The sequence below is a fragment of the Euleptes europaea genome, chromosome 5 (assembly GCF_029931775.1).
Source record: "Euleptes europaea isolate rEulEur1 chromosome 5, rEulEur1.hap1, whole genome shotgun sequence".
In the NCBI taxonomy this organism is placed as follows: domain Eukaryota; kingdom Metazoa; phylum Chordata; class Lepidosauria; order Squamata; family Sphaerodactylidae; genus Euleptes; species Euleptes europaea.
In genome coordinates, this window is record NC_079316.1 from 91,189,077 (window position 1) to 91,208,242 (window position 19,166).

Here is a 19,166-nt window from a genome sequence, read left to right on the forward strand (position 1 = left end):
GTTTGTTTCTGACTGATCATAACACACAGCAACCAAAGAAGGGTTGGCTTGTTAGGATAAAACTGTCCCATAAATATTTACAGGCCCATTACTATTCTTATACCATCATTAACCCCGCCCTGCTCAGCATCTGCCTCCCTTTTGAAATGTGCTGCACGGTTTGTGACACTTATCATTCTAAGCTGCTCCTTCTCTTTTGACAAGTGAGGAGTGAACTGTCAGATAGGCCATGCTTTTACCCAGAGCCTTTAGAATGCAGGAACACTTTAGTTTACAGATGAGATGCTGGGACTTCATACTTCTATTTAAAGTGCAATTCAGAGTGCAGAATATTTGGGGTGGTAGCACTTACACCCCATTCCTGAGAATTGGGCTGAAACTCTTTAGGAGGAGGCGTGACTTCGCCGCCAGCGTAAGTACGTGTAATCGCGTGATTACACGTACTTATGCTGGCGGCGAGGCCAGTCCCGGTGGCGGCCGAGCACCCGGGGACCGCGCCTCCCCCCTCTGCCGGCGCGGCCTCTCCGTGGTGCCGGCAATGGGGTGGAGAGGCCACGCCAGCATGGGTGGGTGGGTAGGGGCGGGCCGGGGGGAGGAGTCGCCGGTTAGGCGGCTCCCTATCCCCTTTCAGCCACTTCCGCCGGAGCCGGGAATGGCAGTGCTGCATCTGCTTTTTAGCAGGCGCAGCCTCGCTATTCCCTATGGGGCGAAAGGCCCCAGTAAACAAAAAAAAGCCATGAAACGGCTTTTTTGTTGTTATTTAATGGCGTACGGGGAGCAGCTTAGGAAGAGGCACTGCTGCGCCTCTTCCCCGCCGTCCCCGTACACCTCAGCTCAGGAATAGGCTATTAGAAAGTCAGCTTTTTGTTGCTAGCATGGCTATAACTACTGACAAGGAAGCCAATGTTGGCAGGCATTCTTTCAGTCCTAGAGACCCTTCCCCCCCCGATGATCACATCACAGCCAGGGCCCCATTGTAGCTGAAGTTTTATTTTGGCAAGCATAATGGTCTATCAGTTGAAGATCAGTCATGGCCTGAATTTTGGAGGGGGAGATGCTTGTCTGTTTCAAAAGTAAATTTTCTATTTTTCTTGAGTAAAAGGTGATGTTGCACCTTGCTAGTTTGTCTGAAATATTGTTAGAATGCATCTTCCTTTATTAGAATAATCTATGATTATATGACACACCTACTCTTGAGTGCATAGGAGCAAGATTTTAAAAAATACAACCGACTGATTGCCTAAAAGTAGGTATAGTAAGGCATTTGAATAGGAGGCAGAAGTTCAGTGACTCTGTGTGACCTTCGGCCTTCAGCTGATAAATTATGTCATCGATTTCATGCTGCCAAGGCACATGTGTGCACTTGCTGTCTCATTAGACTGAAAATGCCACTGCTGACACTTTCTCCGAGGGCAAAATGTATGGCTCTTTTCCTTGGATCTCAGCAGACAAAGGGAAGCAGAACAGTCAAAAATCATAAATGTGTTCATGCTACATTAATTATTATTATTATGTATGTAAATACACACATTTGTTGAGTAACCATGACATCAGGAATTAGCTCTGGGCTTTAGTGCTAAAAGATGTGGAAGCTTAAGGGAAAGAAGGGGTTCTAGTGCAGCAGTTCTGGTTTATGTGTGAATGATGCTTTTGCCACTCATACGACCTTTCACATTCACTTCAACGTTCTGGGCAGTTCTGAGTCTAGAGCTGTGTGCTGTCCTTTTTATACTGATGTCCTTTTTATACTGATAAACCCTGCTCACATATATCTTTGTGTGACAGCTTTGCATTGGTGTGCATGGTAGAATTACTTACAAACTCTTTCTAAAAATAGCCGTCTCTGATTCAATCAGTCAGATATTTGAAGCTCCATACTCATTACTGATCTCTGCAAGACATGTCATATTGATCCTAGTCACATGAGTAAAGAGCATACCTAACAGTGTGGAATGTATGTAACAATGTACCTGAAGGCTCTGGATTAGAAGCACAGCTCTCCTTCCCCAAACATCCTCTGTTTGTCTCTTTAATCATTATCCCACTCATCTTTAGTAAGGGATTTTTAAATGTGATGTTACAAAGTGAGGAATGTTTACTGCGCTTAATTTTTGTTCTCTCTTTCACTCAAAGTTTGTGCCATTACTGGGGAGATGTGATGATATGAGAGCAGGAATGTAAACTTTTGTTGACAAGGCAGTCTTGTGCAAAGAATAGCAAGGGAGAAATACAGTGCAGGTTAATATTTTGGGAAGATGAGCATCTTTGTGTTGCACACTATAATAGGAAACCAGGAGCCACAAAGTGTTACTGTTGGGCTACTACTGACTGTTAGAATGGGAATTGCTTAGCAAAATAAAACAACTTGCTGTTTTTCTGGCAATAACAAAAATGAATTAAAGTCTGTAGGTTTCTTCTGCATCTACCATCTGTAGCTGCTCCTTATCGCCTCTGCCCAGATTTCTCAGTTTCAGCTCCCAGGATGAAGTGACACAAGTAAAGAGCAGACCTCCAGCACTCATAGTCACATTCACCTCCATGACCTAGGTCCAGCTCCACCTTAAAAAACCGCCATATAATTCATCTTACGTCTACCTACGAGAACATGTGTGCCGCACAGGTCAGCTTGTCAGAGCCACCAAGAGGGTTACAGGTCAAGACAGAGTTTTTCTGGTCAAGCTGTGTAGGAATGTAAGACTTGAATAGCAAAGGACAGTGCCCAGTAACATACAGGGTTGAAGCCCCACTGGGAAAGTTTGCTCTTGAGCACCTCACAAATAGCCCACAATTAAATAACTGTAACATTTCATAAGTGTACTGGTGGCTATTCCTTTTTCCACAGGTGCTAGATTTGCCGTATAATCCACTGTAATAAACATGGGGAAATATTATCAGGAAATTTAGTAGAGCCTGGAATATTCAAATCCTCCTTTTTCTTCCTTTTTGGTTTCCAGGGTACAACTGTACGTATGATAACTGCCATTGACCAGGACAAAGGACGACCCAGAGGTATTGGATACACCATTGTGTCAGGTGAGTAATAGATTCCATGTAGAGCAAGCCTGACTGATGACATCCTGGACTGAAGTGAGAAGAACTGATCTAGTAACAGGCTTGCAGGTACAGTGTAAGCTAAAAACGCCAGAGTAGAATCTGAGCTGTTCAATGTGCCGTGTAACTCCTCTGTTAATGTCTATTGACAAGTCATACCATTTTTGTCTGTATTGTGACATCTATCTTCCCTTCTGCTCTCCTGGATCACTTTCTGCAATGCTGTGTGGGCCTCTTTATTCTTAACAGTGTGAATGAATTTACTGTTTGACATCAGAAATACAGCTAGGATTAGATTTTGACAAATGTAATGTCAGAACAGGGATCTGTCGGTGGATGTGAAATATCCTTCCCCAGGACAGCTTTTGTGTGTCATTAGCGTCACACCTCTATTCCCATACCCATCTCCTTGCCCTGTAACTATTTCTTAACATCCTGGCCCAAATTCTACCATTCATATGTACCCATTGTACACTCCCAAATCCCCCTGATCAGAATTAGACCACTATGTAATGACCCTGCGTTCCTTCTGTACTACTACCAACCCTTACTCCAGCTGCACCTGGAGGCCAGCAAAGTTGCCTGAAAAATAGAGGGCCTGCCTTTTTTCAGTGTCGCTGATTCTTTTCACAGCATTCAGCCATCTGTAAAACTCAACTCCACTATGTGCCACCAGTACTTTAAACAATATACCTAGTTTTTCCCTTTCTCCACAGAAGCAAGTGTCAGGCCTGTCTCTACATCTTGGCTTGACGTTGCTTCAGGCGTTTTGACAAGGTCCCGGTCATGTGTCTTTGGGTTCTCATGCTTTGTACAGTTTATCTCTCTGCCTACTGGTGTGGTATGTGCCCATCCTGTTTACCACAGCTCTCAGCTGCACTCTTGTTATGCCTTGCTATACTTTGTTATGACTTTCTGCCCTGAGAACGCTTATCATAGATTTTGCTGGACTACGTGGCACTATGCAATGGATTTTAACCTTGTATTCTAACCCTATCCTCCATTAGTTGCCTTCTGCTGCTAAGCTGGCAGTCGACTACTGACTTTGTCCAATCTTGACCCATAAATAAAGCCTAACCTGTTTCAGAGCCTTGCCTGAGCGAGTTTTGCTTGAAGGGACCCTGAGGACAAAACTCTGAGTTTGACAGCAAGCTTTTGCTTTCAAAGTTTTTGAAACAGTGTCAGTAGTTATATCTGAGCTTGAAAGATGTTTTACTACTGAGAAAAATTTGTAGTGTGAAGAGGACTGCATTGCTGTTCTCTTGAAATCTCTTTTTATTCATTTGATCTCAGCCAAGCTGAGGTCATTCAGCTGAGGTGACATGCAGCATTTGGTTGCAGATCAGAATTTTTTAAAAAAATCATAAGCTTTTCCTTATTTTCCCAGCATATCTTTAATTTTTAAGCTTTATTTTAAAACAGCTTATGTTTCCCATATTCTAAGTATCAATTCTCTTGATCATGTTTACATGTTGAAGTCACAGTGAATTGACAAAACGGACAATTTTGATGTATTGAGCTAGTATTGCTAATGGCAACTCACCATAGACTGAAAAATATCAGAAATTTATTTATTTACAACATTTATGTCTTGCCTTTCTGCCCCCACAAGGACCATTAAGGCAGCTAACAAATTAAAACAAAAATAATAAAATCACATTTTAAAACCATTTAAAACTAACCCCCCCAACAAAAAACACACACCATTAAAACAATTTTAAAACAGAGCTAAAATGCATACAAAGACAAAATTCTGGGCAGGAAGGAGGGATCATTGAGAGGATGCCAACAAAAAAAAAAGTCTTCACCCACTGGCAGAAGACAGCAACAAAAGGGGACTGACAAATCTCCCTGGGGAAGAGAGTTCTAGGGTTTTGGTGCCATGGCAGATAAGGCCTTCTTCCAGGTTGCTACCTGCCTGATCTCAGAAAGCAGGGGCACCAAAGATGACTGTAGTGGTGTCGGACAGGTTTATAAGAGAGTATGCTAGTCCCAGACCATATAGGGCTTTGAAAGTCAACACCGGCACCTTGAATTGTACCCAGAAACAAAATGGAAGACAGTGTAGATGGGGCAAGACTAGAGTGATATGACCTGCTTCAGTTAACATCCTGGCTGCAGAATTCTGCACCGATTGAAGTTTCTAAGCACTTTTTAAGGGCAGCCCCACATAGAGTGCATTGAAGTAATCTAATATGGATGTAACCAGGGCATGAGCCATAGTGGCCCATGAAATTGGACCCCCTGACCCAATCTTTACCAAACTTGGGGGTTCTTCTAAGGAACCAGCAACTATGCTGCAAATTTGGTGCCTCTACCTTAAAAAGCAGGGCGGGCCCCCGAACCCCAGAAAGATTTCCCTTAGGCTATAATAGAGGTGAAGGAGGGAGGTTAAACTTTAAAGGCCTGCAACTCATCAGCAATGTGCAGAAGCTTTCCCCTCTCTTTTTACAGTGTTTCCCCCCTTCTTCCAGGTTGTAGCTGGCAATCCTGAAAAGAACCTCCCAAAAAACACTGAATTTTCTCCGGCTTTTTCAGGGTTGGGATTTGCCACATACCATTTGAACTGCCTTTTTTTTTTGGAGGAAAACCCTCAAAAAATATCAGTAATGTATTTTTCGGCTTTTTTTTTCCAGCTCAGCTTTACCAAATGCAAACCACTATTCTTGAGAACTACTTGTATATTTCCCCCCAAACATTAAACTGCAATGGGGGTTAGAAACCTTAATTCATGCAATGAAGCTGAGGTTCACAGGAATCCAAATCCCACATTAGATGTTGGATTCTGATATATAAAAAAATGGAGAAATCAAATTGAACCATATCTTGGGAAACAAACACAAAAATGCTGTATTTAAGCCTTAAATTTATTATCCAATAAAGCAACTGCAAAAATTTTCTGAACATGGTTTTGAGGGAGATCTGTATGCATTTAAAATAAGAAACTCACACTAATAATAAACACAATTTCATTTGCTCACATACACCAATAACTTAATCACAGCCCCTGGGTCTGTCACATTAGGGACACCACCTATCATAAGAGAAAATCATGCTGAATACATCAAAGCCAGAAGTGATTAAGCTGTTTTGCATTTTCTCTTTGTGTCTTCAAGGCTACTATGCCATTTTTAAAAAAATATGCTTAAAATTAACTGATATTATCCCAGAAGCCTTCAATAGCACAGAAGACATGTTGGCAGAGGGAGATTTTAGGTGGACTGCTTTCATGCTTCAGATTCTGGTGTGCAGAAGTTAAATTGTATGTAGTTATTCACCGTTGTGGTGGTCAGCATCTTGCCCCTGTAGACCAGCTAAAGTTCTGCACCTTTTTTTTGTGGTACCAAGAAAGGATCTCCATTATCACACCTCTGGAATAAATTTGCCTGTGCCTCCTTCCAGCACTCTCTGTAATATGCCACCCAGGAGTTCAGTGTACTGCACAGATTCTGCAAAACATCTTACTATCAGTAGACCAATTCAGATCATAAGGTTTGTTGGAGGGGTATTTATTGGCAGCTTGGACACACATGGACTTATTCCAGAGGGTTAATTAAGTCAGTCTGTTGTAGCCAAACATCCAAGAGGCACAGGGCACCTTATAGACTAACAAATTTATCCTGCCATATGTTTGTGTGTGGGTGGGTGTGCATGCACACATGTACATGTGCTCAAGGAGAGAGGTCATTTTGCCTAGGATGCCTCCTCCAGCTGGGAGCCAGCATAGGAAGGTTGCTGAGGGTATTTCAAGAAGTTATTACCAGATGGCCCAGCATACCAGGATATACATATGTTACTTTATATTGCAGAGGATAGATGAAAATGAGTTTCAAAGATGAAGTGATCCAAGCAAAGTGTGAGTGGATCTCTCCCAATAACTGATAAATAGGCAAAGTATTGTTCTCAGTGTACATGAAGTGTAAAAAAGGACAATTGATTTCTGTAGTGAGTTGGCTACTCCCAGTCAAGCCCAAACTTGATAGTGTCAAGTTTGCATATGATTTTCATCTCAGCAGTTCCACACTGAAATGCTTTAATAAAGTATAGTAACCATTAAGTCTGTTACTGAATATCCAAAGAGGGAGAAATGGTCCCCTCTACTTTTTGAGTGTTTTTGGCTTGGGAGAGGGATACCTGTAAATAATAACAGGCCTATGATATGTGAGAGAGAAGAGTGGTTTTTCAGGAGAGAATGAAGATCTTCGATGCTCTGGAGAAGTTTTAACTAGGAGCTGCTGACCTGGCAGCTAGCTGTATTCTGATCCTTTCCCTTCTGGGACCTGTCTTGTAAAAGCTCCTGTATAGCTCAGGAGCCCCGTGGTGCAGAGTGTTAAGCGGCAGTACTGCAGTCAAAAGCTCTGCTCACTACCTGAGTTCGATCCCGACGGAAGTTGGTTTCAGGTAGCCGGCTCAAGGTTGACTCAGCCTTCCATCCTTCTGAGGTCGGTGAAATGAGTACCCAGCTTGCTGGGGGTAAAGGGAAGATGACTGGGGAAGGCACTGGCAAACCACCCCGTAAACAAAGTCTGCCTTGGAAACGTCGGGATGTGACATCACCCCATGGGTCAGGAATGACCCGGTGCTTGCACAGGGGACCTTTACCTTTTATAGCTATGTAGCCTGACAATTTTCTATTCACTTCCCTAGGGTGTGTACAGTATTTTGAATACTTGAAGTAAATCCTGTAGGTGCTTGGCCCTGCCTGAAGGACTGGAGTAGGGTTGTGCATATCGATATACCCGAACTGAAAATAAACCAGAAATTAGCCATTTCAGTAATTTTCGGGTTTTGGTTTTATTGAATGCCAAAACCTGGAGATCTCCCCGAAGCTGAATAGGCAATTCCCAAAAAAGCCCAATAATTATTTGGCTTTCTCGGGTTTGGCTATTCGCCTTTGCTCAGATGCAAGGCTGTGTGCTTTCTCCCATTTTTCTATCTTTATTTGACTGGTTTTGTTGAGATAAGGCCTTTGTCCCATATATGCAGATTAAAATGTCATTGATCTACCTTAAACAGAGGAACCCTTCTAAATCAAGCATGAATACTACGAAACTGTGCTAGTACCTGTTATAGTACTACTGTGCTGAAGGTACAGTGCCCCCAAATCTGGAATAATTGTAAGTGAGAACAGAATCATAAAGCTCAGGTGTGCTGAAGTGTCCTCAGGGATAGCAATCCTGATGGCTTGTAATCCACTGGCATAGAATGCTGGATAGATTCCACATGTTTGAACACATGGGTTCAATCAGCGACATTAGTCTTCTACGGCAAATTTTGCAATGGAAACTTTAGTCCTGATTGGAGTTCCAGAATTCTGATCATGAGAAGTTCAAAAGGTGGAAAATTGCAGCAACTTTGCCTGTAGCACTTGCAAGCCTGACTGACAAGTAAATCAATAAAATAATGCAAAGATGGAAGAAATAGAACCTGCATTGATCCTAGATGTGAGAGCGGAGTATGTTGCATGCTGTGATGGCAGATTTCCATGCCTCTGTTTCAGGGAAGGAATGCATAGAGAAATGTTGGGGGAATGAATCACTGAAGAGGGGCAAAGAAGACACTACTGTAATTAACATATCTTCTTAATGATAGCGATGTAATACCGTAGGGACTATTAAAGAAATATAGCTGGTGTAGTCATGCAGTTAAAATGAGTAAATATGTAAGTGAACTCTGTGTTCGTGTGTGTGTGTGTGAGAGAGAGAGAGAGACTGCAATTTGTGTATGTTTTAAAAGGCAAGTATTTAATTAATGAAGATTCCTCAAGGTAATTCACGCACCAAAGGCAAGTTTCACTTTTTTATTGTCAATCCAGTAATATATAATTAATTTGTCATTATCCCAAATTATTATGGTAAAGGTCAGTGAATACATTTTCTGCTTGGGCTGGAAAATTGGCAAAATGTGCATGAAAAGCTGTCTAATATATATGAGCCAGCAGGTGAATTTGATTAGGAATTAACTAAACAAGACTGAAAATGACTATTGTAGCCTTGTTTCCATTGTCAGAACTTACTGTAGGGTAAAAAAGCAAATGGCATGTTCAATGAAAAGTAAAGATGATGTAATCTTAATAAAGTATTTTTGTCAATAAAAGGTTTCTTTTTAAAGATTATATAATTTAGGGTAACTGTCTTGTTTAAGATGCAAATTGTAGGTCAAATGTGGTTTATGAATTCAAGTCAGAACATATTGCAGAAGCAGGATTTCTTGTATGGATTTCAACAAATACAACATTATCACATGACCAAAGCAGTATAAAAATATAAGATTGAGGCACAAAATCTTTTTAATACCCCAGAAAATTCAGTGACAAATATATCCTTCTCTTTAACCCTTAGATGCTCCTTGATCCATTGATCTTGAGCAGCATATATCTAATGTTTGAGGGATATAAGGACTGAAACAAATCTTGCCACTGACAATGTAGCCTTGGGATCCCTGTCACTTAGTAAAAAAGGCATTATGTCAGACACAGAGGCAAGTATGCAATCACATTGCCTTAGCCATCCATATTTCCTTTATTGGGTTAGCATGGCTGAAGAGAATTTTGGAATCTCTTTCTGGAAGAGAATTTTGTAATCGTCGTCATCGTTGTTGTCAACGTCATCCTTATCCTCATCCTCATCATCATATAATTTTATTTGTATCCTGCCCTCCCCCGGCGAACCAGACTCAAGGTAGCTAACTTCATATATATATACAGACACAGTTTCAAATTTATAAGCACAATACAATTTAGATAATCTAAAATCTGAACTGAAACCCTTTAACAACTGTTGAATCCCCCTGATGACACTGTTTTAATCTTAAAGACTGTTTTAATCTTAAATGGTTGCAAGCTGGTCTGAGCCCAACCTAGTCAGGAAGACTGGTTTCAAATCCAATAAAATTAATTAATTAATGTGTCATGTCATGTTAATGCTTCCCCCTTCCCATTTTGTTTTTAGATTTCAAGTTGGTTCTACAACCCTAATCCTATTGCTTTGTTTATTGAATGTCCCATCCTGTTCATCGTATTGACCCACTCTGTGTAATCTGTCTTGAGTCCCAGTGAGAAAGGTGGACTATAAATAATGTAAATTAAAATGAAATAAAAGCAGCTATTATGCTGATAGGTCCATCAATGGCTGTCCTCCATAAGTAGAACGTTATATCTGGATAATGCTGGAAGATTTGAAGGTCACTTCCTAGTTTTCCTGAATTCCTTCTGGTAGGCCAGAGTGCAGTGGCAGCTTTTCATTATTACTGTATAGGAAACAATCCCTTGCTCTGTGTTCACAAGCAGAAATGGAAGTTTGATGATACTCAGTCACTGAGGACAGGGCTCTATTTGAAGGACGGATAATTAATCCAGTAAAATAATCCACAGCTCTTTTTTTGGCAGATTTATGGAGATAGCCTCTGTCCCAGGAACTATACCTCATCATCTTTCATCTCCCAGGCAAAGCTAGTGACTTGTTATATAACATGACCTGTTCTAGATAAGATTTTTCATTTAAGGGAGCACTGCAGGCTAAGAGAGATTGATGTCCCGTGCACCATGCAAGGTGCAACAAGTGATGGAAAGACATCAGAAGCAGGGTTTGGCAGTTAGGTTTATTATTAATAACCATGAAGGAGGAGTTAAATTTAGATGGCCATCGCCATATCAGTGGAGTGTGAGAACCATAAACCCTGAGATGTGTGTTACAGCACTTGTCTCTGTCTACTAACTTGTAATACAGCTGACTTTAGGACCTTGCAGCAAAGGCAGAAGTAGGCATATAACAAAGAAGAAGTCAGGTTTCTTCCACATTCCCCGAGAATGGGGAAAATAGATTTAAAGAAATGTCTGGCAACAAGCTGATAGATTCTAGCAAACCTTTGAGGAGGCATGATTTCTGGTAATACTGCACTATACTGAAGCTGGAGCTGTGGTGAAATATTATACTATATTGTAGTGGGAGAGAGTGTTGTATAAATTATAACCAGGGGGGGGGATAAAACCACCCCTGTCACGTTAGCCTTCCTAAGCAGAGGGAGTGGGGTTCTGGACCCCATTGTTATGTGTAAAAAGGTAAATGTCCCCTGTGCAAGCACCGGGTTATTCCTGACCCATGGGGTGATGTCACATCCCGACATTTACAAGGCAGACTTTGTTTACGGGTTGGTTTGCCAGTGCCTTCCCCAGTCATCTTCCCTTTACCCCCAGCAAGCTGGGTACTCATTTTATCGACCTCGGAAGGATGGAAGGCTGAGTCAACCTTGAGCTGGCTACCTGAAACTGACTTCCGTCGGGATCGAACTCAGGTCGCGAGCAGAGCTTGGACTGCAGTACTGCAGCTTACCAGTCTGCACCACGAGGCTCCTTGAGTACATGTGAAGAAAATTTTGGCATACACCCAAATGTTGTGCTTGTTTTGGACCTGAGGCAGTACAGTTGCAGTGTTGCTTTCTACTGGGCAACCCGGTAGAAGCTCATAAGATCTGGTTGATTAAGCCTTGATTTAATGGGGAAGCAGCCCAATCTCCTGAAATAATTTAGTTGGATTTTGTCCCACTGGTGTCCCCTGGGATGTTTCAGGTAGATCCAGACACAATTCACGCAAAATGCTGGCGGTGGACTTGGTCTGGCAATATTAATCTTCTCATTGAGGAAGTCCTGATAAACTCCCAAAGGAATCTCATGGTTTCTGGGGAAACAGTTTGAAAAATGCTGCGCTAAATGTTGGCATGAAAGCATGCAAACTCAAACAGTTTTATGAATAAGGCATAAAGTCATCCATGGTTTAAATCAGCTCCTGGTATAAATGGAAAACCTGCATTGTCTGGAATGTACCTTTGATTTCTCTTATCAGTTCTTCCCATCATTAACACTCACCATATGTGATACAAAAAGTGAAGGACGGGCTCAAATGTGCTTCTCAGTACCTAGTCTGAAAATGCCCTGTTTTGTTGTTTTGTTTTTAATATTTAGTAGTTGCCTATATCCTATTCATTTTTCTTTCATGGATGTAGGAGTCTTACAGTGTAGTGCTAAACATAGTTACACCCTCATTTAAATCAGAGGATTTAGAAGTTGAAACTCCGCTTAGGATTACACTGCTGGGCATCTTTAGATATACTTGTAGCTGCCCGGGAGCTGCTTCCATCAGAGTACCGTATTCTTTGGTTGGTGGCTATGTCTGAATGACCCATGTCAATCACATATAATTCCCAGCTATGTGGGATTTTCATGTCAGAATAGCAGACCCCATGGATCTGTAGGATATAGTTCATGGGCGCTTGATTTTTTATAGGTAATATAGGATCCAGAGATATGTAATAGAACAATTCACACTGTGCAAAAGCTACATCACCAGTAATGTCTAGGGGCCCACAAAAACTGTCTGGACTTGTCTACCACCCATTATTCTAACTAACTGTAAAGTCCAAACCTCCCACAACTCTACCTACCACAAGAAAATTCCTAGACTAATCAGACCTTATACTATGTTAGTGTATTGATTAAAAGGGAAATAATTCTACACTTATTTTTGTAAACAAAAGGAGTAGGGATTAGTTATATACAGTTGCAAGCATTCCCTCTTAGCCTAACCTACCTCACAGGGTTGTTGTGAGGACAAAATGCAGGAGAAGAGAATAATGTATGCCCCCTGAGCTCCCTGGAGGAAGGGTAGAATAAAAAGGTAATTGATAACAACAAATATAAACCTCTCCTACAGGAAAAAAACAAAAATTAGGACCATCCATTTGTCTTCTGGAACAAATATAAGAAGGAAACCATAAAAACAGAACAGAAAGAAAAAGCAAGCTGAAGACAGCTCAGTATCACTGAAACTCCCTGGCTGCAGGGCTGAGTAAAGCATTTTAGTAGGAAATGTGGAAATTCTGATTTCAGTTTTTAAAAGAACTCCTCCGCCAGGTGGCACAAAAGCAGGGCAAAATGTTGTGCATTTTATAATATGAAGGATATTTGTCAGAAACTGGTAAAAAGGAAAAAAGGGACGTGCTATTGTCATCATGTGCAAATTTGCACAATGCATTGTGTGTGTTGCCCATCTGAGCAGTCCCAACCATCTCTGTGTATATTCTGAGTGGGACAAAAGGAAATACAATGTATGAGCTAGACTACTGCATGTAATATATACTATATATAATCAGCAGCAATAGCTGTGATCCCAAAGATCAGAAATGTGCTACCATTATCATAGAGCATGCTGCCACCTGCACATGATACATTTGCCCCCGTGAGAATTTTTCCAGGGACTGTCAGGGCTTCTGAAGCAGACCAAAAACAAGCTTTGTGAAAATTCATGAAAAAATAGAGCCAGTGATAAAACACAAATACAAGTCAAATTACGATGGTGAATCTTAACATTCTGAAGCCTTTTTGAAGATCATGAATGATATGACCTTTTCAATCAGGAGAAGATTTCAAAGTGAAGGGGCCACCACCCAAAATGCTGTGTTTGTAATCCATCTACAGGGCCGTTGAGTCAATCAATTGGCAGGAGGCCACAGATGGGAAGAGACAGTCCTTCAAGTGATAATATAGTCCTCAGGTGATAGAATAGCCTGTATCACTTCAGACTGTCAACGGGGAACAACATTTATTAAGGTGTTCTGCATAAAAGCCTCCTTGCTAATAGAAAAGTACTACAGCAAAGAGCAGTTGGACTAGATCCGTTCTCCTTGTTATGCTGATTTTTTTTAACCTAATCAGATGTTTGTTTTGTGTGTAATTGTGTGCTTTACTTGGGTGAGTATTCAGAAACGGCATCCCCCATCTGCGCGCTCATTCTGCTGCTGTGTGGGTAGGCCAAGCTTGCGGTGGAGCTACAAAGTAAAAGAATGGCTGCTGCTGCTGCTGCTGCAGTCTTATGCTCCTCACACATTTTGACGGTGCATAAAACCAGCAGTGTGTGCTATTGTTTTGGCATGTTGCTCTGGCCCAGTGTCAGTCTGGGAACAATCTTAGCAAAAATGCCTTTCATAATGGCCACTTTCATTTCAAACAGCTTCACCAACAAATGGCGTTCAGTAATTAAAGCAGTAAGTCAACATCAGTTTTGGAAACCGCTGGAAAGGAAGGTGGGGAGAGTTAGCAACTGGTTTCCTACGGAATTGTAAGGCTGACAGCTGCCTCTGGTTCATTGCCCTGGTTTGTCAGTGAGGGTGGGAAGTGGGACTAGCTAATTAGAATTTCAGTGGGATTGGACTCAAATAACATCCTTACTGTTGGGTTTGCCAAAGCCTGATAATACTGCTCTAATCTGGATAATCAAATAAGGGGAGACAAACATACATAAAGGATTTTTCCTTTGGGAAAGCAGCTGCACACTCTGAAGGCAACAAAGGTTTTTAATAGCTGTTGTCATGTAACAGCGTGGTGCTTTGAAGCGTCTGCTAGGTAGGGTTTTCTATTACATACAAGTGAAATTGTCAATGGGAATGGAAGCCCATATTGCTGTCTGCTAATCATGCGATAACACCATGTGTGAGCTGGTTGTATAAAACTGTCCACAAACATTTATGGCCTGAGCCATTCGCTGTGTTATAGCTGCTACTTTCATGCTGTGCTGCGGCAGTAACATCTGTGACTGAGAACCATGTGGGATAAGCTGAGCATGTGGTTGTTTCCACATCAGCAATGAACTGCCGTCCTAGAGAATGGCAGTACTGTTGTGAGAACCTATGAGGTAAGGGTCATTCATTGCTCAGAGCACCAAATAAATTCCATAGTGCACAATATTCAGAAAACTCAGAGTGGTGAAGTCTTGTTGAAATTGAATGGAACATAAAGTAACAAGCCATGTAGATTTAAATATGACTTAGATACATTTCTCTGAACTTCATTCATGACCCTAAGGTCTACTTGCTGTGGTGTATCCACAGGATTTTAATCAAATTATTAATGTAGTTTGTGATTTTTTTCTCTAAAGTGTCAAAATTATGTTAATCTGTACTAGAAAAAAGAGGGAGTTTCTTGGTACCCCAAAGAGAGAGAAAATAATGTATTCTTTTTAAAGTTTCCACAGATGAAATCAGCTTCCCAACTGGAATATATATTGGTTCTTGTAGGTTATCCGGGCTGTGTAACCGTGGTCTTGGAATTTTCTTTCCTGACGTTTCGCCAGCAACTGTGGCAGGCATCTTCAGAGTAGTAACACTGAAGGACAGTGTCTCTCAGTGTCAAGGGTGTAGGAAGAGTAATATATAGTCAGAAAGGAGTTGGGTTTGAGCTGAGTATTGTCCTGCAAAAGTAATGTGCTAATCATTGTTCTGTAAGTATCAAGATAATGTGCTAATGAGGGTATGGTATGTTAATTCCAAGACCACGGTTACACAGCCCGGATAACCTACAAGAACCAATGAACTCTGACCGTGAAAGCCTTCGACAATATTTTGGAATATATATGTTTGTAATGGTGAGCATTATCCTCTGGTAAAAATATGGCTGTTAAGGAAAGGTTTTCTTTGTCATGGGCAGCCCATTCCTGGGGGCGGGGGTATTTCCATGACTGTGGAGGTAAAAAAGTATTTACAGAACACAACAAATTACATTTCTCTGGGACTGAAATGACAGCCCCTGAACACTTCTGCTAGTCTCAGGGGCTGTCATTCCAGTCTGGGGGCTTGTCATTCCAGCCCCAGAGTTACGTAGCTGGGCCCAGAGACCTTAATTATAAGGGCTCTCTAATTTAAAAATTTACTTTAAAAAAAGGGCTGGGATGTCCCGCGTGCCAGTTTTTATGTGGCTGAGGGGCTAAACGCCACCAATGAAAGCCTTGGGTTTTCTGTGAGGGAGAGACTCTGATCATTCGCATTTTGGCCGAGACTTCTTCATGGCGGCAAATGACAACGAAATGCAACCAGCCTCTGCAGGGCAAAGTACCACCACGCATAGGGATTAGAAATCTCACATGAGAAAACTGTGCAGCAAGGGCGGGGCAAACCAAGCACCAATTTACCAAGCATAAATGACCCGAGTGGCTTCACTGGTGGTGGGGGCTGGCAGAGCTCCGTGGCTCCTGGATGCCAGCGTGTTTGCCCCCTTGCTGGCATAGGTGCCACTTTATTCTGTGATAAAGTGGAACCTACACCGGTGCAGGGTCACGCCGGCTCCTAAAGTGTTCCACACCCTCTTCAGGAATGGGCTCTTAGGTTTAATGATTTCTCTAAACATTGAAAAGATTTATTTTTAATTATAATGAGGTGTGGAAATTACATTTTGAAAGGAGAAATGCTGTCTTGACAAATTCTTGATTCACCATGCATTCCTGAGAATTTGGCCAATTCCCCTTAGGAGGTGGCGTTACCTCACTGCCAGCGTCAGTGCGTCTAATCACAGCACAAGACGCACTTATGCTGGCAGCGAGGGCACTTCCGTCGGCACCTGAGCGCTGCAGAGCTGCGCACTGCTCCTCCGCCAGCGCAGTCCCCCCATGGCGCAGACCGCATTGGGGGGCGTTCCTGGGACGTTCCCAGGGCGGGGCAGGGAGAGGAGCTGCCAGTAGGTGGCTTCCTGTCTCCTTTTGCCCCATTGTGCCAGTGCCAAGAACAGTGTTGCTGTGCCTGCTTTTTAGCAGGCGCAGCCTCGCTGTTCTCTGGGGCAAAAGGCCCCGTTTAACAAAAAAGGTGCGAAAAGCCTTTTTATTTTATTTTATTTTTGTTTATCGGCATAGGCGGAACGGTTTTAGGAGGTGGCTCGACTGTGCCTTCTCCCCGCCGTTCCCCTACGCCAATTCGCAGGAATGCGCCAATGTGATGCGCCACTGCATGATGTTATCAGTGAGCAAGGCACTTGATGAGTGAGCGTATAGCATTTTTCAAAATTTCTGTATGCTTCATATTGTTAGTGATATAATTCTTTTAATTAGGAATGACCTAATAGAGTATTCAAAAAGGGCAAGAGTCCGGTAGCACCTTAAAGACTAACAAAAATATTTTCTGGTAGGGTATGAGCTTTCGTGAGCCACAGCTCACTTCTTCAGATACTTCTTCAGGTATCTGAAGAAGTGAGCTGTGGCTCACGAAAGCTCATACCCTACCAGAAAATATTTTTTGTTAGTCTTTAAGGTGCTACTGGACTCTTGCCCTTTTTGACTACTGCAAACAGACTAACACGGCTACCCACTGCTTTTGATTTTCTCATAACTCTTCTTCAAACACACGTACAGGAGAAAAAATAGACATTTCTGAGCATGAGCACGACGTTAAACCCAACTTAATCTTGTCAGTAGATTTTTCTGGTTGAAAGATGGAAGATAAGGAAATAGCTGGTTTTAATCTGTACATTTCATGTGTAGAGGAAGGCTGAAAATTTTAAGCTCAACCAGAAACTAGCCATATAGACAAACTTTCCAGCAAGGAAACAAAGGTTTTATGGGTGTATTTCCGCTGTAAGTATCATTGTGAAAATTCATTCTCTAAGCTGCATTTGAGTTATAAATATGTATAAAATCCAATGTGAAAAGTAAATTCTCTCTGTGGGAAATATATTTGCCTTCTGCGCCCTGTGTACTTGGATGCAGCCCTTTTCAAATTTAAACAGAAGCATGGAAAGTGTTGGCTGAGGCCTACTTTGGTAAGAGTTAGCTTTTGCTTTGCATTTCTTTGCAACCTTTGCTGTAAGTGAATGAAAGCCTGTCCAATTATTTTCACCCTGGGTACAACATTGTTAGGCAATTGCTTGTGGATTTCATGCATGGTTTTCATTGTGCCTAAAACAAGAATGAAGTTAAAGGTTGTTTAATCAGCAGAGGCTACCAGCATTTGGGATGTCCTTGGGCATTAATTTCCACGCAAATGTTCTGACCTTAGAAGGGTTAAAACAGAGGACCTACATGGACTTCAAAATAAAATAGTATGAGGAACACCATTGACTCCCTACAATGAGTGACAGAATTTTTGATTTTCTTGACCCCATAGATCATTTACATGAATACTTGTTGGCCCTACATCCAGTTTGGGGGCAAATAAAATAGCTTGTGATCTGTGGTTTTCACTAATGAAGCAGGATCAGATAACACAATTCATTTGTCATTTCTTCTGAATTCAAACTAGAGTGGCTTCCCCAAAGAAATCATCACAACTGGTAATTATTAAGTTTAATTAAAATTAGATTTTTAATCTTAATACCTTGGTTGTACCTTAACCAGAGCTGTTTAATTTTTTATTTGTTAGATTTGCTTATTTGTGAAAAGTCTAACACAGAGATGCGTGATCTCATCTCCGCATTCGACTTGGATAAATGTAGATATTTGCAAATAAATTGGTGAAATGGCATGGTTTTCCAAGTCAAGCTACAGTCCCAAAATTCAGTTTGGAATTGGGGTCTCCTAGAATCCCCGCCCTCTGTCCTCCTTGATGTAGCTGTGACTACTGTGACTGGCCAGTTAGCAGGCTTGAAGAAGAGTCTCCCTCTTTCTTTCTTGCTCCCAGCCTCCCTTCTTTTCTCCATTGGCTCAAACGCTGTTCTCAGGACAGTCTGGGTAATGTAGTTTATAGGGTGCCTGACATCAAAAGCATCAGGCACCCTGTGGTCTACGTTTGCTAGAATATCACAGATGTGGCTGAAACAGCATTTGAATTTCTGGGAAAGATGGGGAAGGTGTCAAAGAACATAAGACAAGCCATGCTGGATCAGACGAAGGCCCATCAAGTCTAGCAGTCTGTTCATACAGTGGCCAACCAGGTGCCTCTAGGAAGCCCCCAAACAAGTCGACTGCAGCAGCATCCTGCCTGTGATCCATGGCCCCTAACTAATAATAGCCATGGTCCTCTGATACTGGAGAGAACAGGTATGCAGAATGACTAGTACCGTATTCATTTTGACTAATAGCCATAGCTAGCCCTATCCATGAACACGTCCACTCCCCTCTTAAAGCCTTCCAAGTTGTCAGCCACCACCACATCCTGGGGCAGGGAGTTCCACAATTTAACTATGCGTTGTGTGAAGAAATACTTCATTTTATCTGTTTTGAATCTCACCCTCCAGCTTCAGCAAATGACCCAGCGTTCTGGTATTATGAGAGAAGGAGAAAAGCTTCTCTCCTTAACCTCCTTCTTTCCAAGCTGAACAGCCCTAAGCGTTTCAACTGCTCTCAAAGGGCAGTTGCTCTAGCTCC

The 19,166-nt window shown here is 41.9% G+C and overlaps 1 protein-coding gene across 1 annotated transcript in view; it reads left to right on the plus strand.

Moving 5' to 3' along the window:
• CDH23 (cadherin related 23) overlaps positions 1-19,166 on the plus strand; it is a 553,698-nt gene that overhangs the window by 219,295 nt on the left and 315,237 nt on the right. Inside the window, exon 8 of the mRNA XM_056850511.1 lies at positions 2,955-3,033. Within this exon, the coding sequence (XP_056706489.1) occupies positions 2,955-3,033 (79 nt within the window). The remainder of the gene's footprint in view (positions 1-2,954; positions 3,034-19,166) is intronic.